Here is a 24,073-nt window from a genome sequence, read left to right as displayed (position 1 = left end):
ATTAAAAACTCCTCTGACAACAGAGCGGAGGCACAGCTGGCCGGGCACAGAATCTTGGTGGGCACTGTGGTGGTTGGGTGGGCAGAACTGGGCAGTCTTCCCAAACCACACTATGATAAAACCTATGGAAAAGAGAAGCGTCAACTGGTACAGGATGAGATACGAGAAGTAGTGGAGGAAGAGCAATGCAGTAAGATAGTCGTCATGGGCAAACAAAGAGCTCTGGAGAGCCGAACTGTTATGCATTAAGTTTCTCATTCAATCAGTTTATGACGATCTCCCCAGTCCAGGCAATTTGCATAGCTGGGGAGTGGCAGACACACCTGCATGTCAACTGTGCAGAGGGGCACCTTGAAGCATATCCTCAGTTGCTGTTCAAAGGCATTGGGGGAAGGAATATATCACTGGTGCCATGATCAAGTTCATGACCAAGTCTTTGGGGCACACGATCAGCTATCCAAGAGTTCAAGAAGCAGAATGCCCCAAAAAATACATCTCCTTTATCAGAGCTGGGAATAAACATCGGTCTAGCTCTATGGGAGGGCTTTTAGCCACTACATGGGACTGGCAACTCCAGGTCGACCTAGGAAGGCAGCTCAAGTTAAAAAAAAACATTGTAAACACACTGCTTCACCCAGATATGGTGTTAACATCAGAGGCGACTGTCCCCCCAGGAAGAAAGAATTGAGGAAGCCAATGAGCGTAAGAAGGCTGAATATGCAGATCTCATAGGAGAGTACTGGAGCAATGGATGGAGAGCCTGCTGTGAGCCGGACAAAGTAGGGTACTGGTTATTCACTTGCAGATCATTACAGCAAACACTTAAACTTCATGATGTGAAAGTGCAAAAGAGCCATAAAGAATATCCAGGAGACCACTGAGAAGGCCTCGAGATGGCTGTGGACCTGGAGGGGGGATCCGAGGCTTGGTGCCCCACTTGGACAGGAGTCTGTGGCTGGTCACCCCTGGCTGGGTCTCCCGGGCGAAGGTGTAGGATGAGCAAAGACTCAAAACACCCTATGTCCCCAGGTTCATCACTGAAGACGTGTCCAAGTACCATCACAAGAGGTCTAAACAATTATAGACTTCCCTTGGAGTGTGCAAATATGGACTATGCATGTATGAATGAATAATCTTTGCATTCATCAATGCAACATAGTTAAACTTGATCATGCCCTGCCATGTGCCAACCCCTTGATTCAAACTATTTTCGAAATGTATTTAAAATTTTCATATATTAGATGCTCATCATCACTACACCGCAAAAAAAAAATAAAAAAAAATGAATCATGGGTCTTGTAATTTTCATAAAAAAAAATAATATGATAATTAAAAACCTAATGTGTATATTTTATTAAAGAAATTGTGGTCCAGTGTTGTATAGAAAATATTAAGAACATTTCACTTAGTTATATAACCAACAGATACGTTTTAATTTAAGCAGTTTTGAGGTTTGAGTTGATGAAAGGATTAAACTGAGCAAAAATATATATAATAATAATAGTGTAAGAAAACTACCTATTTATTTTAAGAGAATTAGCTCAATTTTGCAGTTTTATTTTGGTGGTGATTGTTAGTTCCCAGCATGCTTTGCATAGGGGGAATTCGGGTAATCTGGGACACTTTTTGCAATTTTGACTTCTGCAATTTATTTCGATATCTATCTAACACATTAGATCAACACATTAGACTTTTTTGAAATCCCTAAGATGTTTTCTAACCACACCAAAAGAAAGAATGTAGATATTATACCCAGAAGAGACATGCCATACCTTTTAGTGTTTTTGTGCCAAAAAACAAAAGATTCTGCCTCAATTTGATAATCTGGGACAGGTCACTTTGTAATCTGGGACATATGTATTAGGCCTAAAAAAGTCTATATTCACCATACTTTATGCCAAACACAATATCACCAATAGCTCCCTTCATTCTACTCTCATTCCTTTGGTTTAGCTTCTTCGTATTTCTCTCATTTCCCTCTCTCTCTCTTCCTTGCTCTTTCTGTTGCCATCTCTTTTCCTGACGCTGTGGTACCATATTTGGATATTTTCATATGTTAGCTGACTGTGTGTGTGTGTGTGTGTGTGTAAATTTGTATAATGGCAGGTATTACAAGGTGAATGTGACTTTTCAGGACATTGACCCATGTCCCCACTTTTCAAAACGCTTATAAATCATAGAGTGAGGTTTTTGGGGGGAAAGTTGAAATGCACAATGTCTCCTGTGAGGGCTAAGTTTAGGTGTAGGGTAGGTGTAGGGCAATAGCATATACAGTTTGTACAGTATAAAAACCATTACGCCTATGGGATGTCCCCAATTTTCACAAAAATAAACGTGTGTGTATGGATGGGTGTGTGTGTGTGGGTGTGTCAGGGGGGCTGCTAGCTACTGTGAATTTATACTAATGTTATAACCTCCAGCATTAATAACACCCATTTCTCATTATGGCAGATATTGGCCCTTGTCATTAGACTTATAAAATCCCTAAATGCAAATGTATTTCCTCCATTTGAAGACTGTGCCAGATTACCCAAAGCATGCTGTCCCACATTCTCAATCATATTTGATAATGTGGGACAACAAAAAAATGTTTGAAAAAAAAAAAAAACTAAAACACATTTTCAACACTTTAATACATATTTTGTTGCTTGAATAGATCACAAACATAATTTGACAACAATGAGGAACATTGTCTTATTTATGACAGATTTATGTCCTTAGTCAGAATCCTATGTCACTGACCTTGTCATGCAATTCCCAGGGGAGCTTCTTGATTGACAAGTGCCCTGTCCCTTTCTGTGGAATCACCCCCATGAACTGATTTCAGTCACATTACATCCATGCTAAAATTATAGTAAAAGCCCTGTTGACTAAACTTTGTTAGAACAGGAAATAAACACACTGGGGTTTAGGTGTCCCAGATTACCCAATGTCCCAGATTACCCGAATTCACCCTATGGCTGTATATGGAGAGTAAAGATTGCAATTAAGTGCTACTTGATGTGTTTTTGAGTAAAGGGAAACGTATTAATGTTTAATGTGCAGTAATGTTTGACATTTGAAAGAGTTTCTATGTTGAAATTTACGTCATTATTATTGTGCAGAAGAGTAGAACTTTTGGTTATGGATAACTGCATGTACTATGAGGCATGAAGCTTTGTTCAGTGAGGAGTAGCTTTGCATTAGTTCTAGTGCTAGTTTGCTAGTGCAGTAATGTTTTTTCCTACTTGGGTTGTCTGGCTGTTGTCTTTTAATTGTACAAAATAAATTAAAGCCAGATTCAAACAGGCCTTACTCAAAATCACAGACTTTTGAGAATCAACTTAAAATAAATGAGCACATTTCACTAATAATATTAAATTCATTGTGTCAGATTAAATAATTTTTTAATAAGGAGATTTTACATGATTTATTCAGGTAGATTCCATTCAAAACATCAAACCTTAAAAAAAAAAAAAGATGTGTAATATTGTTGCCATATTTTTTTATTTATCCTCTGTCAAACCACATAATGTATTTTTAGCAATGAAACAACATATTAACCAGATAGTTTTGAGAGAAGACAGCTTTTGTTAAATATAAACTGGTAACTAACAGTGTTTTATAATGTGTCTTAATAAATGAGAGATGTTTTTGGAGTAATGGAAAATGGTTGGGTTAGAATTTTTTCTAGCCGTTTTGATGTGGTAAGGGCTGTGAAAGCATAAAAGTTAAGGTGAAAGTGCATATGTGCATCAGTTGTCTGGAGTAGAGGCTGATGGACACATGGTAAGGCTACAGTCTATAGTCTAATCTACAATCTACCATTATTTTTTAGTATGTGTTAATGGATTTATATTGATTTATATATATTTATATTGTACTCATTGTTCACTTTTACAGGGAAATTCAAAGTACAAGGATCGTTTTGGAATACGACTGATGATGACATACTGCTTAATTGTTTTGCTCTCCTCAACAATAGGTAAATGTACCTAAATTTCTTTTAAAATATTAAACGACTGTTTATTTACAACCTATTTAACACTACATAACACTTTCAACTAAAAAGGTACCTCTTGTGTGCTTCATTTTGCAGTCTGCTCCTCTGATGTGGATGTTGTTCAGGAGGATAATGTAAAAATAGTTCGAGCTGGAGAGGATGTGAACCTCACTTGCACATTTTCAAATGTTCTGCAAACAACAAAAGCATGGTTTAAACAGACGACTGATGGAAAACCTTTACAAATTGTATCTTCATATTTAAATCTACAACCCAGTTGGAATGAGGACTTTAAGAAAACAAATCGTTTTAATGTTAGTAAAGGAGACGATCATTTTAATCTGACCATTTTAAAGACAAAGCCTTCAGACTCAGCAATGTATTTCTGTGTAGTCGCAGCACATTACATTATTGGTATGGGTGCAGGAACCAGATTACTTGTCAGAGGTAAGTTTTTCTGTTTCTTATTGTAGCTTTGTTTGTGGCATCTGATTTTTTGTCCTTACTATTTCTTTCTCACGTATGTCCCTTTTAAAGATGCAGCCATAGGTAGAAACACAACTCTTCAGCAGTCTTTGATAGACACGCTTCATCCAGGGGATTCTGTGAGTTTGCAGTGCAGCATCTTCACTGAGAGTTGTTCAGGAGAACACAGTGTCTACTGGTTCAGACAAAGCTCGGGAGAATCTCAAGGAGTGCTTTACACCAAAGGAGAGAGAAATGGTCAGTGTGAGAACAGCACAGAGTCTCAAACACAGAGCTGTGTCTACAATCTCTTCAAGAGCAACATCAGTCACTCTGATGCTGGGATTTACTTCTGTGCCGTGGCCGCATGTGGAGAGATACTGTTTGGAAAAGGAACTGAGCTCAATTTTAGAGGTAAGATGAAAATACCTGCTTTAAAATGCTGAAATGTTTGGTTTGATCTTCCCTCTCTAGAAGAGCATTTGATTCATATACTACAGTACACAACGCCGAACTTATCTAATAAATGTGGAAAAATGTTATCTAAGAAGTTTATTTATTTATTTATTTTTACTTTGTTTAAGAGAGCGGTTATGTGAATCCAGCTTTTATTGCTCTTGGAATCTTAAACATCATTTTTTTGGCCCTTGTTGTTTTTCTGGGATTAAAACTATGCATGGGTCAGAATAAAGGTAAAATTCTCTAAACTTAACTTTTTTAACTTTCTTAATTTATTATAGTAATTTAAGATAACACATGACTCGGCCGTTTATAATGACAAGACTGTTTCTTGGTTTCCTAAAGCACCCAAACCTCCGGAGAGTCTAGTAAGTATTTATTCTATATGAGATCTTAAATGTAGAAAGACTGCGTTTAATCTGTGTATCAATTTAAAGTTACACTCTTAAAAGTGCTGGGTTATTTCTGTAAACACATTGTTGGGTTATTTGTGCTGGGTCATAATTCTGGGTTGTTTGAGGTACTGTAAACACAGTTGGGTTGTTTATGCTGATTCAAATGGACTGCAAGGGGTTCTTTCACTACGGAACACCTGGGTTGGGTTATTTTGACCCAACCGGTTTGTTTATTTTTCCTCTTCATCGTATTTTCTGGATTCTTCACTCGTCTCGTCGTCAGATGGTCAAGCAACTTGCAGCAGTAAATTAATATGATGATATGATTATTTACCTCTATTTTTTAATAAGCTGTGGTAAGAGCACACTGATTTCACAGTTAATGTGATATTTGATCTGTCACTGTGCGGGTTAACGTTAGCGTTATTATTTTGTTAACACAAAAGGCCTCTTTATCATTATATAAAAGTTATATATTTTTATATATATATATATATATATATATATATATATATATATATATATATATATATGTGTGTGTGTGTGTGTGTGTGTGTGTGTGTGTGTGTGTGTGTGTGTGTGTGTGTGTGTGTGTGTGCGTGCTAAGTTTTAGCTATATATTTTAACGCCTTGTGGAAAAGTTGAATTATCGTTAGGTCAGAAATACATGGGTAAGTTCAGTTAACTTACTGTCTGTGTAACGTTTCTGTATGGCTTTGTAATGTTTTGTCATAATTAGATCTCATACTAAAATTGATCTTAAGGTCTTTTTTCAAGTAAATGTCTGCAACGTGCCGAATCCAACAATAACTTATTTTCGCGTTTTTTTTTTCTCAAGTAAAGTTAGCGGCATTAGCTACGCTTAACTTTAAACCACGATATTACAGGTATATAATATTATTTTTAAATGCATTTTTAGAGTGTATATTTTATTATTATTTAAATATTACAGTACACTCTAAAAATGCTGGGTTAAAAAATAACCCAACCTTAACCCAGCCGCTGAGTAACTATAGGACAGAACACGCGCTGGGTTGTTTGGACCCAAGTGCTGGGTTGAGCCATTTGACCCAACCAGTGGGTCAGGTTAACTGTGTTGCTGGGTTAAACATTACCTAAACATTGGGTTATTTGTTGTCTCATTGCCGTGCTACCTTTGTATTTACCAATATTACCAATAATATAAATAACAATCACAAAGAATGTAAAAGTATAATTTTTCTGTAATACAATTACACAACACAAAAAAATGCAACTGTAAATATCAATTTAATGAGTTTTCACATTTCTTTTTAAAACAACTTTTGAATGGGTGCTACTGTTGCACATTACATCCAACCCCTACAGACACAAATAAAACAACAGTTTTTGTAGATCAGATTCTTTAAAACACAAAACTTTGTAAACTATGTACTGTAGATTCCTATTCGTTGTCAACATTGCAGCATAATAACACTATGAAATTTATTATTACCACATGAGAATCAGTCCAAACATTGTGCCATTAAACCTAAGCCAAACAAAGAGACCTACAACAGACAATACATGTGATAAAAAATTAAAACATTACAAGTGGCCAGAAAAAAAACTGTTGCCCTCAAATACTTCACACATGAAGGCTCGTGTCCATCAATATGATATACTGTATGCAGGAGAAATTCCCAGGAAGGAAGATATTAGTGTAAAAAAGGACTTCAAAAAGATAAACAGCCTCAAGCAACAAGTCCGTTTCAATGGCATGGCCCGAAACAATGGCGAAGGTGTGGGATGTCGTTGTCTCGTCACCAAGGCACATAATGAGCAGGGATGCATCAACATGTTTGGTCCCCACCTGTTAATTACACAACACTTAGTCTTGCAACATAACTTACATTTTTACAAGTTGTAACATTTAAGTTGACTTAAATAACATTTAAATGTATTTGATGGAAATCAGCCAAACCATCAGGGTTTTCCTGTGAACTGGGTCTGGTAAAGGTTGCACAAACAAAATATTTATTGTATTACTGATTTAGATTTATTTCTGCTTACTGGCACTTCTTGGTTGTCTACCTAAATTGAATCCAACCAACATGGCAGAAATTATGGGGTATTTAAAGCCCCCAATATATATATATAGTATAGTACTGTGCAAAAGTTTTAGCCCACTAGTATTTTAGCCAGCTAAATAAAAAATAAAATGGTTTTAAGTCAGTAATTTTCGATCTTTTGCTGTAATGTGTCTGTAGGAAATGTCAGTTTACACTTCCAAACTTTCATTTTGCCATTAATTGTAATAATCCAGTTAGATTTTTGTCTGACAACAGCCAGTGCTCCACACAGAGATCTGATCTCATCATCATTCAGTCTGTCTGGAATGACAGAACAAACTGAGACAGACTAAATCCAGAAGAACTGTGGCAACATCTCCAAAATGCTTCAAGAAATTTTTGACTGTTGAAAATACTAGTGGCCTACAACTTTTGTATAGTACTGTGTATAGAGTAGAAAAAGTAAAAAAACAAAAAACAAATTAATGACTTCCAGGAGTCTGTGGTTGTGGGTCTGAAGACCTTTCCTCCGTTCTTGTATATTGATTGGGGAAGCAGAGTGGGCAGGACTTTGAAAGCACTCTCCCTTTTAACATCTAAACCATAAGAATAATACATTGCTGTGAAACTGATCTCACAATCAAAACGACACATTGAAACACTTTTCCTGTGAAAATGTCTTCATTCCTTTAAATAGCTTGGATCGGACTGGATTGGATTTAAATAGATTGGATCAGAAACAAATGACACAGGCAGACCAAGTGACAATGGCATGGCTGAAGTGTGACTTAGTCAGCCTACATTAATGATTGCTGAGACAAACATAATGTAATATATTAGGAATATGTAGATGTTATTGACGTTCTGGCAGAGGTGCTGCTGCTGTGTACACTCACAGAAAACAATGTGCTCAAATTTTAAAGATGTGGGGCAGCTCCTGTAATATCGCCTTGACTATCAACAAAGACATCAGCTCTCAGCGATATCTCTGACTATCGTCAATACACTATATTGTCTATCTGCACAACCCCACTAACAATTTAACCATTTCAAATTTCTGTTAACGAAACCATAAAATCAAAATTATTTCTTACCATGCCAAGTTTTTCAAAAAGTCTGGGGAACTCCTTCAAGATTTCTGGGATGCTTGTAGACCCATTGCTGCGAACCCATTTCTCAATTTGTTTTGGGAGGCAAAACAGATCCTGTAAAATAAGGATGAAAAACTCTGTTAAATCTGCCTATTATTCGTCAATCTCAAATACAAATTATTATTTCTCTCTAACTTACTGTTAGAGAGAAATAATAATAATTATTATTATGCCTCTCTAACTTACTGTTAACCTGGATAAACCTCTTGTGTCCTGATTAAAGCAACACAAGCATTCACTAAAATAGAGGAAGCGTAAAAGGACCTCATACACCATGAGAGATTAAGCCTAACTTTACATACTGTAGACAACATTACATTTAACAATATTTAAGAATAATATTACATACCTGTAATATCGTGGTTTACGTTATATAACTTTTATATAACGATAAAGAGGCATTTTTTGTCAACAAAATAATGTAGGTGGCTACTTCATTCACAGAATAACGCTAATGTTAACCTGCACAGTGACAGATCAAATATCACATTAACTGTAAAATCAGTGTGCTCTTACCACAGCTTATTAAAAAAATAGAGGTAAATAATCATATCATCATATTAATTTACTGCTGCGAGTTGCTTGACCATCTGACGACGAGACGAGTGAAGAATCCAGAAGATACGATGAAGAGGAAAAATAACCCAACCCAGGTGTTCAGTGGTGAACCCCTTGCAGTCCATTTGAACCAGCATGAACAACCCAACTGTGTGTTTACAGAAATAACCCAGCACTTTTAAGAGTGTAAGTACAAAAGATAAAACCTTTATTACTTTTGGTGTATTTTATGCCATATCACATGTCCTTTTCCTCTCATAATTGGACTTTCTTTTCTCTCTTAATATTAGAATGAAGACACTCTGAATTATGCAGCCATTAGTTTTGGTCAGAAACCTCTGAACACCAGAAGAGCCAAAGCAAAGATCAGTCAGGACCAGTCTCTGTATGCACAGGTCAGATCACACCAGTGACATTCAGAGCTTTAGAGGAATATTTGACTTCTACACTGTAGAAATGTTTCCATCATTGTCTCATAAAAACATATTTGGCTGCATATGTTTAACTTGTCAAAATAATTTCTGTCAATTCTACTTATCTTCAAAATAAAGGATTTTAAGTGTAATGAATTATCACTGATGACACAAATTTGTCATCACAAATATACTGGGCAACTAGTTTCTAAAAGACACTTGTAATGTATTATAGTTGAATCTATAATGCCTATAAGGATCATGTCCAGGGTTTTTCCTAAGAGTTAAAATAGAGTGTTTTGTTACCTCAGATAACAGTAGCTAACAATGTCATTAAAATATGGATTGCAAGATACAAGTGGTCATTTTAAATGTCTTTAAATGTTACTGTGCTATTTAGACTCTATACTGTATATGGTTAGATGTATGAATTTGTTAGGCATAGTAAGGTTTGTTAGATTGTGTTGTTTTCTGGACAACTTTGAAAAGTTATGTTATGGTATGTTCCATAACATGTTCAATCACATAATTTTGTGTATGTTTGTTTCATTTACATCTTCTAAATTAATAAATGTATATGTGCATGTCATGTGCATTTATTCATGTGTGAGTATTCATGTGCATTGTCCTATTGTGGTGTTTGCAATTCATAGGAACACCGAGGATTGAGAGAAAATTATGGTGGAAATTGCGGTGTTTTTTATTCCTTTGATTCAAATGATAGGTTCCTGATGCTGGTGTAAAGTATAGTTCCCTGGCGAAGTATTTGTGCACATTTTGTCCCATGGTCTCTACTGCCACCTAGTGGTATGAGAAAATTGGTATCCTGCTCCTGCTTTTGAAGTTATTTACTGTTCCACCACACAGTTCTCTGCTCAATAAAGCGGTTCCATTGTCTTTTGCTATTGCACGTGTTAGGACAACCTCATAAATAAAGATTTTTTATTTTATTTTAATTTTTTATTTTTTTTCAGGAAAGTGTTGTAGTGGTGTTTGTTCCTAAAGTATTTAGTGAGAAAATAAAATTAAAAGAGAGTCTATTGCACTTATAACATACTAATTTTACAGAGCATGGATTTCACTCCTTTGTACATAATGGCCTCACACACATGCAAACATGTACAAACAGGAAAAAAATAATAATAAGATTTCTGGACAATGGCAATCATTGGAAAATTCAAGCCAATTAGATGCTTATTTAAACAAATATTTATGATGGTATTGTCTTTTTTTGTATGCACTTTTGTAGTTTTATGTTGCTATTCCAGTGTCAGAAAAGAAATCTAACTAAATCTGATTCCTATGTAAGAGTAACTTAGTAAATCATTTCCCTGTTCTAAAACAAAAACAGATTTCCACAGTGTTTATCAGACATTATAAATGCATTATCAGAGGAACCCCATTTGTTGTCACATCCTCTGTTTATACTTTGTTTGTGCTAGAGCCTGTGGTTTGTGCTAAAATTGACCTTAAAAATTAATGAATTAATGAATAAGAAAGATATTCTGGGCTACACAAAGTGCAAACTAACTAATGCAAATTAGCATTTGAATATGCTGCACATTTTCTTTTTGGGGTGAACTATTCCTCTAAAAAAGAAAATGTGTCAAAATGTGAAATGTAACAAATATAATATGTCTCTGTCCATGGTGCTGAACAAATGTTCATTACAAGGTGTGTTGCAACAGAACAATTCCACCTGCCTTTGATCAAATAAATAAATTTTGTCCTGATTTGTAAATGATCACAAGTCTTCTTTTTTTATATAATAATAATAATAATAATAATAATAATATACAATAGCATTTATGAAATTGTTGCACTACACTGTAGGCCTTTTATTTAATGCCACCAGTCTAAAACATGAGGTCAAATATCACTTGAATTGCAGTGTAGTTAGTCACTATCACACTTTAATCATAAGTGGCTAAATGGAAAGTTTCAACCGCAGAGGTGTGAGCACTGTTCTCATTCTTTCCATTCTCAAGGTTTTTTTTGTTTGTTTGTTTTTTTGTTTGGTGGCCTGTGCTCATAGTCCAAAACCACAAGTGTATAAAGTAAGTGTATGCCGCTGCATCTACCAACATCAGAGAAAAAAAAGTTATCACTTATCACACTCCAACAATTTTCATTGTCATTTTATATTGATAATAATTATGCACCCACCTAATGATTTTCATATTAATTTAGTGGTCACTGGAATTTTTTGTCATTATTTAAAATGCAAATTAAAATAAAAAGACTATTAAACATTCATTTTTTTTAAATAAACAGTGACCAATTAAAGTACCCAAGATATACACTTTCCCTTATTCATATATACTTTAACATAAAATATTGATATTTGCAAAACATACAGTTTTCAACTTCAATATTAAAATGACTTCTGTTAAATTAATTCATAAATAATCATTTTTATATTTTTCTTAAACGCAGGTGCAATTGTATTTTTTTGTGTTTTGGGACAAAAACATAAACACTGTTATATGGTTTATATGTAATGAAGTCATACTTTATATCTCAATATTGTGAATAGAAACAACAGACACACACCTGAAATAAACATCATCTTGTATTTCTTCTCAGGTATCACACTCAAGCATAATATACCAATTACAGACTGAAGCTAATGACTATAGAGATTTTTCCAAAATAAAAAAATCATTTAATAGAGCCCTTTTAATTTTCTACACACCTATGAGACTATAAAATAATCAATCATGATGATTGGTGATGTGTAGATTTGCATATAACTGTTATTGCTAACATAGTGATAAATAATAAAATGAAACAACTATTGCTAATCTAAAAACTGAACTAAAGCTCAGTAAGTGCGTGTTGGTCTGCTGAAATTCACCTCACTGGGGCTTGTTCTGCACTGAACTGCTACTTCCTGTCACTCCCTACAGGAAATGATTCTTTGTTTCTAACACGACACTTTATTTGATGAGAGGCTGCTTTTGTTCAAACACGGCCATGCGGTTTGAGGTGTGGTCAGTCTACAATCGTTATGCTCCCATATCTCTAGAAAAACAAAAAAGGTGCATGCACCTTATTTAATGATTTACTAAAACATGATATATTCACAGGCTTCATTTGAATTTAATGTGATATAAAAATACACTGAATAGCAATTAACTAGTTTATTTATTTATTTACTTACAAGTAAATACATTATTTGGGCTTTTTTGGACTTATTTAAGAAGATAATAAATAATGCACAACCATTTTAGTGATGGCATTTTGATGCATTTAATGGCAAAAAAGAAAAAAGTATTCAAGATCTATAAGAAGTGGGTTTATTAGCATTTTTAAATATTTTATAACATTGCAATATAATTTATTTTAGACAACCCTATGTTTCTATACAGTGCATATTATAGTCTGCTTTAATATAGATGGGTGCATGTACAGTGTAAAAGCCACACCCCCTTCAAATAAATAAAGCTGAATTTGATTCTTCTCAGTTGAGTCGACTTGTCTGGAACGTAAACATGAATTTGTCTGCAACACATCCTCTGATGCTTTTTTTAATAGGTAAATATCTTTTATAATGTTTGCTATATAGAATTTGGGACAATGAAACAGAATGACCATGTTTGCAATGATTGTAACGTTCATATAGTTCCTTCACAGTTTTAATGGGACAGTTCATCCATCGTCCTTTTGAGTTCCACAGAAGATATTAAATATATAGTGAAATATAGTAATTACTTTATTTTTAGTTATTTCAGACATGCAATGTAAATGCAAACTGTAGCTTCCATTTGAATTTGAATCAGTCATTTTTCTTATGACATCATATTTCATTACTTTCAGGTGTCATCTTTGTAAAACAAGCATCTTTATCTTTCGTGAAAACGGTAAAGAGGGGAACTACTGTCTCTCTTCTGTGTTCAAACATCCTAAAAGAGCCCAGTTATATAGCCTGGTTCAAGCACACAAATGATTCTCTGCCACTTTGCATTGCCACACAATATGTGGGTGAAAAACCAGCGGACTCCGTCTATTTGAATGGCTTTAAGAAGAATCCTGCAGAGATGTCAGTGAACAAAACCTTTTCTTCCCTGAAGATTGTAAATGTGGACGTCTCCGACTCTGGAATTTTTTACTGTGGAAGTTTTTTGACAAACCACATGATGTTTCACAACAAAACACATTTAGTGGTGGTGGTAAATTGTAATGTTTATGTTTTCATTTGATCTGTTTAAATAATTTATTTATTCCAGCATTATTATTTTTATTTAGTATTATTGCTATTCACTTACTACTAACTATTTTGTATTCTTTCTTTTTTTTTTAAATCTTCATAGAGACTAGTCAGTCCAAAGGGGATACAACAAATGCGGATTGTGGTATGTGCCATGCATTTTAAACTAAATCCATCCCTTCTTAGTTAATGGTGGTAAATGGTAATAGTTCAATCTTCACTTAGTCAGTATCTTTTATTAATTCCAACATTTTTCATATTCAGCGTTCATTGCATTTTTATTTCTAGCTTACAATGATCTTGTTCTCTTTGTTTTTTCCCCTTCTTTCTCTCTCTCTTTTTTTTTTTTTGAGTGGTTTTAACAGGGGCGACTGAAGAAATTTCAAGATCCTGTCACATCTATTATACACTGACACTGATTCTGAGTGCTATTGTTTTGCTTCCCACTGTACTTGTGATTGTAGTCTCAATCAGGCTGAGGGAAAGAAACAAGCAGAAGGGCATGTTAACAATTTTAAATATGCACTAAAATACACAATAAACCTTTATCCATTAGATCTAAACAAAACAAACTGTGCTCTGGGATGCAAATTAATGATTGATTTTCTTGTTTTTCTTAGATGCCCAGTCTCAGGTTTACAATGAAGAGGCACCCTGTCACTTTCAAAAGGTATTAAAAAAAGAAGGTTAATAATTAAAAAATGTGTGTGTGTGTGTGTGTGTGTGTGCGCGCGTGTTTTTGGGACAAATGAAGACATACATTTGTATAATGACATGGGTATGACATAGGTATTACAAGGAGAAGGTGACTTATGAGGACATTGCCCCATGTCCCCATTTTACAAAACGCTTATAAATCATACAGAGTGAGGTTTTTGTTTTTGAGAAATTAAAAATGCACAGTTTCCTGTAAGGGGTAGGTTTAGGTGTAGGGCAATAGCACATACAGTTTGTACAGTATACAAACCATTACACCTATGGAATGTCCCTACTTTTCACAAAAAACAAACTTGTTTGTGTGTGTGTGTGTGTGTATATTTCCCAATCAAGATATATGGCCAGGATCAAGATCCAGACATGCACTGGAAGTTGAACAGAAGACCAGTAAGAAGCATGAGTGATGTGGAGACACATATGGTTTATGCTGCCATAAAATGATATATAGGTTATTACCAGATTATTTTTTGTGCCGCACTAAAGACTCAATCAAATCATTTTGAACTTTGTCACCAAACACAAGAGAAACTCTGTTTGTGTGTTATGTTAATGTTCTTAGTGGTGAGTTAAGGTGTGTTGTGCTAAAATAATACATTTTCATACATTTTTAATACATTTTATTTTGATTTTCTTCAAATATTCTTAAAAATGTCTTCTTTTTTTATATATATATTGTTACTGCTTCTAAGGGTAAAATACTGCATATTGTGCATTTTCTTTCATTGATAGCTTAAGGTAATTTCTATCTAGAGAGGATGCACTTGAATGACATACTGTATAAATCACAACAAGTTTTATTAAGGTCTACCTGATGGCTTTAAATGTACCCTTTCATGGTCAGACGCTGCTACAGTTACAGCTTCTGTGCCATCTTTGCTGTGTAAAGTCAGCCTTAAATAAGCAAAATCTCAAGCTCTACCAGTGTCTGTGGACTGCAATTTTCATGCCATATTACTGATAGACTTAAATTCAAGACTGGGCTCTGGTTGGGTCATTCCAGAAAATTTTACTCCAAGCCAGTCATACAAGAAAAACAATCTTCACCCTCAAAGTAAATATGTGAGGTATACTTTCATTTCCATGTGCTCATGGAAAAACAAAACAAAAAACAACAACAACAAAAAAATGCATCTTAAATTGCACTGTGCTAGACATTCTCTGAGAAGTGAATCAGGGAGGAGTGGAATATATTGTTGAATTTCTGCAAGTAAAGACAAATACACTAGTCTTATGTGTGGCAGTATGGAAAGACATCCCTGCAGGTGCTGATATGCTGTGTGATTCAAATAAATTATTTTCTAATTGTACAACATGGAACTGATATGCATAGGATTTTTGTCTTCTCAAAAAAACCTGACCTATGCCAGAGTTTAAACCTTAGTTAGTGTTGCATATTTATGTATATTGTATATTTATGATATGGTTACTTAATAATTATCTGACAATCTGCCAATTTAAAAGCAATATAGATTTATTTACTGGATAGTGTCAGGGTAGAGTCCAAAATCTCTCATTAAATTTTATTCTCACTACTGGGATAAATAGTGGTGGGGATTTTGACTCATCCAGATGAGTAGAGACTTTTGAATCTGTTCACCAAAAATATTTGTAATTTTTTAAAATATTTCAAACTACATTTACACCAGGCAGCGACAAATAAGCATCTGTTATGTGAAAAAGTCACTGAATCATTAAATTGATTTGTTAAAAAGTTCACGAACAAAACAACTCCACATCTTATTAGAATTCACTGACTAGTTCAGTATTAGCTTAGTCAAACCAGTGATGCTCTCCTTCCTCTTTTATACACAACAGTGTTAAAATATCAAACAGTGACACTTTGAATTTTGACTGGTTGTTTCAGAAAAAGGGGCAGAACTAAATTTCCTTTCCAAAAACATGAGAAACAATCCTAAAAAATGTCAGCTGTCAATTAGATCGACTTAGTGTGTTCAGTGTGATTTGTTGTAGCATAATAAATAAAAGTTTTCTATGGTTTAAGAATTTTTTTGCATTATGCACTTTTTATATTAAATACTATTATAATTAGTTCACCTCAAATTAAATACTATTAAATACTATTATAATTAGTTCACCTCAAACTCCATCACTCTGAACATAGGAGCCCCACAGGGCTGTGTCCTGAGTCCCCTGCTCTACTCTTTCTACACGCATGACTGCGTGTCCTCTCACAGCTCCACATCTATTGTCAAATTCGCTGATGATACTGTGGTTCTGGGCCTCATCTCCAACAACGATGAGACCGCATACTGGGATGAGGTAGAGAGACTCACATCATGGTGCCAGGACAACTGTCTCTCTCTGAATGTGAGCAAAACTAAAGAGCTGATCATGGACTTTAGGAAGAGACAGCAGCAGCCCTACACTCCTCTTATGATCAGTGGGACCCCTGTGGAGAGGGTGAGCAGCTTCAAGTACCTCGGTGTAAACATCTCCGAGAACCTGACTTGGACTACACACATCCAAACACAGGTTAAGAAAGCCAGGCAAAGACTGTACCATCTGCGACAGCTGAGGAAATTCAGGGTCTCACCAGCAATCCTGAAAACTTTCTATTCAGGGACCATAGAAAGTGTATTGACTCTCAGTGTGGTATGGAAACAGCTCCAATCAGGACTGCAAAGCACTACAGAGAGTTGTGGGCTTAGCTGAGCGCATCTCAGGGTCTGCTCTCCCCTCTCTGCAGGACATCTACCTCAAACGCTGCAAAAATAGAGCTGTTAAAATCTTCAAGGACTCAAATCACCCTGGTAACCGACTATTCACTTTGCTTCCATCTGGTAAGCGCTTCCGTAGCCTGATGGCAAAAACTGAGAGACTTAGGAGGAGCTTCTTCCCCCAGGCCATCAGGCTCCTAAACTCTAACTCTGTGTCATAACATCACTTGACTCCATGTAAATATCACCATATCAATAAGCTATTCATAATTTTTCTCTACCTCATATTGCTGCTATTATATACCCTGTACAACTTTTTTGCACATTATTTTGCACATTCCTCTTAGTACTATTTAAGTCAACAACATACTGACCTGCACATTTATATTTATATTTTTTATCTTATCTTTTTATTTTATTCTTTTATTTTATTTTATTTTTTCTACTTTTCTTCTCTTAATATTTGTATACTTTATAATTGCATTGTCCTTGGAGCGGACCTGACCTACATTTCACTGCTGGTTATACTCTGTATAATTGTGTATGTGACAAATAAAACTCTTGAATCTTGAATTATTCAATAATATCACAAATGAAAGTATCAATAATGGTTTGAAGGAAGCACATTTACACCTCCCTTAGAGCTGACCTGACCTAGTTTTGGAAGATTCAAGGATTTGACAAAAGATTGAACACTATCTAAAAACACACACTGCATATAGCCGTGCAGGAGGGCCATTAAAGTAGGCGTATGCACTCTAATTTGCCAATAATCTAAAAATGAGCATATTGGCTGGTTAGTAGAAGTGTATGGACTGCAATGGTGTGAACTGGCTCATGTAAGCTAATTCCAAGGGATAATAACAGTAGGATGCTAATTTAATCATTGGAGAAATAAAGCTTTATTTATTCAAAATTATTAAAAAGTATTTACTTTGCAAACTTTGACACACCGAGGACATCTGCTGGTCGAAAACATGTTATTGCAAATGGACAGGCTCAATGCACCTAATCATTTAAATTTGTATAAAAGGGCAATCTACAATATCTTTAAATACATATTTCCAAATCTTTGAACATGCAGCAAATATTAATATGATTATAATTATTTTATACATTTTTGTAGTTTCAAACAAAGTTTGTGATCATACTAATCCAAAATTTGATGTCCATTTTTAGTTTTCATAGTTTTATTTATTTTTTATTTTTTTCAAAACGATAGTTCATTGACAACTTGGCAGTATATTTTGAGCCAATCTCCTGAATCTAAATGGCATGCGATTCACAGAAATCACGTTTGCAGACATATGTATTATATTAAATGTAGTATGTTCTTAATAAATATATCTCTAAATTAAATTCCCTTTTGTCAGTCTATTACTTATCCAGGTCCATTTTGTGTATCTGAAGGCAGGGGTGCAACTGCACTTTTCCTGAGGGGTATTCGATATTAGTATTGGCGCCCCCCGTATATTCTGTTCCCTATCAGTCGGTCACTCCGAGTCACGTCGGTGACCGACGAATTTGGATCTTGCTTAGAGAGACCAATCCACTACGAGTGTATCTAAACGAGCCAATGTACATTGGCATGCGATTATTGCATCCAGCTGCTGCTGATCACAGCGTGAGTATAAGTAGGCAGCAGGTGCAGCGCATATTCAGATTTTCGCTTCGGAGCCGAGCAGTTCATCGTTCTGCTCCTGACAAAGCCTATCGACTACGGTATCTGACAGTCAAGCACGCTCTCCGGAAGTCTCTTGTGCTGGTGTCACTGCGCTTCAGCGGCGGTGGTTCCTTCCTTTTCGAGTGGATTGCACACATCGGATTGCACTACCCCCTGATTGTGTTGCAAGCGGCCATCTCCCCTGTGCGCATCAGCACACTAAAAGAGTAATTTCTCTAAAAGAGCATTCACGGGTGGAACGTCTTTTTAAAGATGCCCTTCCATCCGTGCGTTTCTGGATGCGGTCGTTACCTGGTGCCGGGTGATGGTCACGATCGTTGCCTCTCGTGTCTGGGCATTAATCACACTGAGGCGGCTTTCGTGGACGAGTCATGCTCCCATTGCAGGAAAATGACCGTCGCGGAGTTGAGGACCAGATTCCGTTTCCTGCAAAGGGGCGGGGTGCCCATGGCTCTGCCTAGATCTACTTCTGACAGCAGCTGAACTATTCTTACGGTGACAGTGAGGAATTCCCCTCTGAGGAAGCAACCTCCGAGGGCTCCTCCTTCCACTGGCACTTCGCAGCCTGTGGAGCTGGCAAGGGAACAGGCTGGACCCTCTCATGGGGTACCACTTGTATCCTTTGGTGATCCCCCCCAACGATCGGATGTCGATTGCTGCATCGGAGGGTGAGTCAGACCTTTCTGGAGGGGATGATTTGGCACCGCTGCCACCTTCTGGGCAGCCAGCGATGCCGAATTCGGATCCGGAAATGGTGGCTATGCTTCTTGCCCAGGCCGCCGAGAGGGTCGGGCTCAAGTGTAAACCTCCACTTGACCGGCAGTGCTTATGCGGCCTGTGGTGAAGCAGCTTCCGCCCTACACGCTATGGCTTTGTTGTAGGTTCATCAGGCCAAGGCACTGAAGGACCTGCACGAGGGTGGGCACGACCCAGAAGTTCTCAGAGAGCTTCGTACCACTACTGACCTCGCGCTACGAGCAACAAAGGTCATTGCGCAGTCTCTGGGCCGTGCAATGTCCACTATGGTGGTCCAGGAATAGGCCTGTTTGCATCTCTAGAGACCTCTCATTGCCAGTTGTTTTACTCCCTGACCGAGGGAACACTCGGCACGGACGCACTGGCACACAGCTGGCCGCGGGGCCTTCGCAAGTATGCATTGCCCCCAGTGAGCCTTCTCGCACAGACACTGTGCAAGATCAGGGAGGACGAGGAGCAGGTCCTGATCGTGGCAACGTACTGGCCCACTCGGACTTGGTTCCCAGAAATGATGCTCCTCGTGACAGCCCCTCCTTGGCAGATTCCTCTGAGGAAGGATCTACTGACTCAGAGACGGGGCACCTTGTGGCACCCGCGTCCAGACCTCTGGAAACTTCATGTCTGGTCCCTGGATGGGACGCAGAGTTTCTAGGTGACCTACCCCAAGAGGTAGTTGACACCATCACTTCGGCGAGCGCGTCGCCTACGAGACATGTTTACACCTTGAAGTGGAACCTGTTCGTTGAGTGGTGTTCTTCTCACCGAGAAGACCCCCGGAAGTGCCTGATCAGAGTCGTGCTGTCCTTTTTGCAGCAGGCGTTGGAGCGAACGCTGTCTCCCTCCACCCTTAAAGTCTATGTGGTTGCGATTGGTGCCAATCACAACCCCGTGGAAGGGAAGTCGGTGGGTAAGCATGACTTGGTCATCAGGTTCCTTAGGGGGACAAGAAGGTTAAAGCCTAGAGTTTGGGCCGGCAGACTCCCAGGTAATCCTGAGGCCCCGGCCTGGCTATGTGCCCAAGGTTCCCACTACTCCCTTCAGGGACCAGGTGGTGAGCCTGCAAGCGCTGCCCTCGGAGGAGGCAGACCCAGCCCTAGCTTTGCTTTGTCCCGTCCAAGCATTGAGATGCTACGTTGACAGGACGCAAAGCTTCAGGACCTCAGACCAGTTCTTTGTCTGTCACGGAGGCCGGCAGAAGGGGAATGCCGTCTCCAATCATTAAAAATAGTTTTAAAAAGCTTTTTAAAAGCTTCAATGCAATGTTATCTTCATAATGTTGGCAAGGCCAAGGTTGGGATCATGATGTTACATTTGAATTTCAGTAAATGAGACTCCAGAGAAGCACAGTGAGAAATATGGGAAGAACTTGAAATGGATGTTGGAGAAATTGTGAAGAGGTAATGTTGTGAAAGAAACAGTTTATACCTTCAGGCAACATGTCTTCAAAGATTCAGAACATTGTTTTTACTCTAAAGAAAATGAGTTTTAATTGAAAGCCATGAAATTTGAGCTAGGAGCATGTAAATGAGTGAATTTGTGTGGGACTGATAGTTAGGCGTTGGTATATTCATGATAACTCAAAATGCAGTGTACAATTACACTCTGGACTGGTGGGTATATTCTGGTCTGATAGGGTAAAGTTAGCTTAGAAATTTTCTTTCTGTTTTTATTATTGTGTTGGTGGAGGCTTTAAATAAGTCCTGGGTTTTTGTTTCCTCTCCCTGTATATTATATATGTGTTGGGGATGTCAAGATGGCGCCGTTGTGTTTGGCCAGCCGTCTGTCGCTCTCTCTATTATGGATTCTTTTTGGTATTTTCTGCCTCTCGGTGATTGAGATGTGGCCGACAACCTTCGTCTACGATCGACAAACGTTGCTAGATATTGGGACCTCAGTTACTAACATTGGCTATGATATAAGGAGTGGTTCTCATTCGCACTACTCATCATTCCGGATGAATATACCGGAGCACCTGTGTCGGCGGCCTACTGCCAAGAAACGCCGCCGAAGATGTGGCAAACACAGAGGTAGGCCTACTGCTATTAGACTGAAAGCTGGAATGGATATCTTTGTTTACTGCTCTGCTCGACATGCGGCGGATGTACCTTTTCGCCGCCGTTGGTTACGGCATATTGTACCTGGCTCCCTTGATGTGCCTACGGTGTGTCTGCTTCCACGGATTTGCCGGGGTGGAGTGCACCCTCAGTTTCTTCGCTCGCTAAACAGGGGACCTCCAACAGAGAGCGATCCACCGCCGCTCCGGATGGCATTACTTAACGTGCGGTCTTACCAACATAACATACGCCACAAGGGCAACGCAACAAGTAAATAACATTAGCCGTCTTACACGAGATAGTGCCCCGAATTTGAAAGGTTTTCGCCGTGTGAGGATGTGTAAAGGTCAACGTCTTGTTCACAAGTTCACACTTACGTATATTTAGCACGAGTAAGGTAATGTGTGTTTGGCGAGTATAGTAATGCGTAGTTGGCATGCTGTCCTGGGGAAGGGCTCCGGGCTCAGGAATGGCCCGAACCCAGAGTACCCCCCCATAGTGTGGTGAGGACTCTAGTGATACCTCTTGAGTGGAGAAGGGGTGGTGGAGGGTTGCTGATTATCCGTCAAATGAATAGAGGTATGTCAGCTTTATTTATATCCGTGGGTTGATTAACTTGAGTGCGAACCTCCTGTGTTAATTAGGCTAAGTATCTGACGTGCTCCTCCCGAACTTTATTATTAAAACATCATTATGTTAAATTGCACTGTTGACAATTGCCACTGTAATTCCTTCTGTAATTCCCATGTGGTATTTTGTTCAAGAAATGAGGAGCAGGTTTCAAGTCAGATCTGGCCAAGATATTTCGAAGATTAGGTGTTTTATTATACACTAAACGAGGTGGTTTATCAAAACATTTCTTGAGACTGGGATCACTCTCTACAATATGCCAATGTTTCAATAAAACATTATTGTTGTCCTTCAAAACAGGCGAATATTGAATACAACAATTAATCCGACGGTCAAAATTTTTCTGTTTTTTAACAAGACTCTCTTGGTGTGACACCTCTTTAAAACGACTCACTGCTGACTGGATCCACTCTTCTCGATATGATCGTTGTCTGAATCTCTCCGATAAGATATGTGATTGCTGTTGAAAATCTTCATCACTGCTGCAAATACGACGAATACGACTAAATTGTGAAATTGGTAATGAGCGCTTTAATGACACAGGATGGTAAGATTGTCCGTGCAAGATGGTATTACGGTCAGTAGGTTTGCGTTACAAAGTATTTTCAATGCCTGATGCAGTGCGAAGAACAAGCACATCCAAAAAATTAATTTTCTCTTGATGAAATTCAATCGTAAATTTAAACGCTTACTGTTTACCAAACTATGAAACTCCAATAACTCAGATTCAGTACCACTCCATATTAAAAAGACATCATCAATATATCGTTTCTATAGAACAATGTGTCTCAAAAAATCATTTGCACCAGGGTTTAACACAAACTGATGTTCAAACATCCCACAAAATAAGGATGCAAAGCTTGGGGCCATCTTGAAACCCATGCTAACCCCTGAAATCTGCAAATAATAATCTGACCCAAACAAAAAATAATTGTGTGAAAGCACCAATTTTGCCAGGTCACTCAGACATGCAGTACTTGGTACCTGACAAAGACGTTGATCGAGAAAAAATGTAATTGCTCCCTGAAATGGAACATTGGTGTAAAGAGATTCAACATCCATGGTCACTAGAAAAACAGAATGATCAGGTAATTTCACATTATTCATAAATTCAATAAAATCCATCATGACTTTAATATAGGAAGGTAAAGACGTGACTAAAGGTTGTAGATGAAAGTCAACAAAAGCAGAATTTTTTTCTATAAGTGACCCAATTGCTGCCACTATGGGTCTCCTAGAAGGGATTTCCCTATACAGTTTGTGAATTTTTGGCAGAGTGTATAGTCCCGGTGTAATCTGATATTCAACACACATATATTCATATTCATCTTTTGTCAACAGACCTGAATCTACAAAGAGTTGTAAAGTTTTGTGTACAGATGTCTTAAAATTATCCAAAGGATTCATACTCAATTTTTTATTAAAAAAAATAAAAATAAAACTGAATTAGAACGTTGTCTCTGAATTTCAAATTTGCAGTCTTTTTGATCTAAAATCACCACTGGTCCACCTTTATCAGCACTTTGAAACACTATAGACGAATCTTTAAGTGATTCCAATTCCAACAATTGTGCCTTCGTCAAATTATGAGCAAGTTTGTATTGTCTTTTAGATTTTAATATAGATACAACATCACTTTCTACAAGCCTACAATAAGTGTCCAAAGAGGCATTTCTATTTTTGAAAGGAATTTACCTCTAAAACCAGTCTGATGTAATTCACTAGAATTATTGTCCTCTATAGATGTACCACAGTCACTATCCCGTGACTCAGAGGTTATCTCAGACATGGAAACACCAGGAGTCCAATGAGTGAATCTGCTGTGAACTGGCCTGTTTCATATTAAAAAAAATTCTTTAAGTCTCAAGTTGCGAAATTTTTTTTGCAAATC

General features: G+C 37.3%; 1 protein-coding gene and 1 long non-coding RNA gene across 2 annotated transcripts; both read left to right on the top strand.

Moving 5' to 3' along the window:
• Positions 1–3,753: 3,753 nt before the first annotated feature.
• On the top strand, positions 3,754–9,796 carry LOC306877111 (uncharacterized protein). Its single transcript, XM_079428646.1, has 7 exons — positions 3,754–3,768; positions 3,883–3,964; positions 4,079–4,429; positions 4,520–4,861; positions 5,032–5,139; positions 5,252–5,274; positions 9,331–9,796. The coding sequence occupies exons 1-7, from the start codon at positions 3,766–3,768 to the stop codon at positions 9,451–9,453; spliced, it is 1,032 nt and encodes a 343-aa protein (XP_079284772.1). The 5' UTR covers positions 3,754–3,765; the 3' UTR covers positions 9,454–9,796.
• Positions 9,797–12,918: 3,122 nt separating this feature from the next.
• Positions 12,919–15,695, top strand: LOC306882162. The gene is made up of 5 exons (XR_013785223.1): positions 12,919–12,990; positions 13,273–13,808; positions 14,029–14,163; positions 14,284–14,333; positions 14,714–15,695. It is a non-coding gene; the product is annotated as an uncharacterized lncRNA (long non-coding RNA).
• Positions 15,696–24,073: the final 8,378 nt, after the last annotated feature.

Source organism: Barbus barbus, assembly GCF_936440315.1.
Source record: "Barbus barbus genome assembly, chromosome: 2".
Lineage (NCBI taxonomy): Eukaryota > Metazoa > Chordata > Actinopteri > Cypriniformes > Cyprinidae > Barbus > Barbus barbus.
Note: the sequence above shows the minus strand (reverse complement) of the source record. Positions and strands in the feature narration are given on the sequence as shown.

Excerpts from the sequence above, each read along its gene's own strand:
- LOC306877111 (XM_079428646.1), top strand. Across the intron at positions 3,965-4,078 it reads TTTGCTCTCCTCAACAATAG|TCTGCTCCTCTGATGTGGAT; the intron begins GTAAATGTACCT and ends TTCATTTTGCAG. Across the intron at positions 4,430-4,519 it reads AACCAGATTACTTGTCAGAG|ATGCAGCCATAGGTAGAAAC; the intron begins GTAAGTTTTTCT and ends TCCCTTTTAAAG.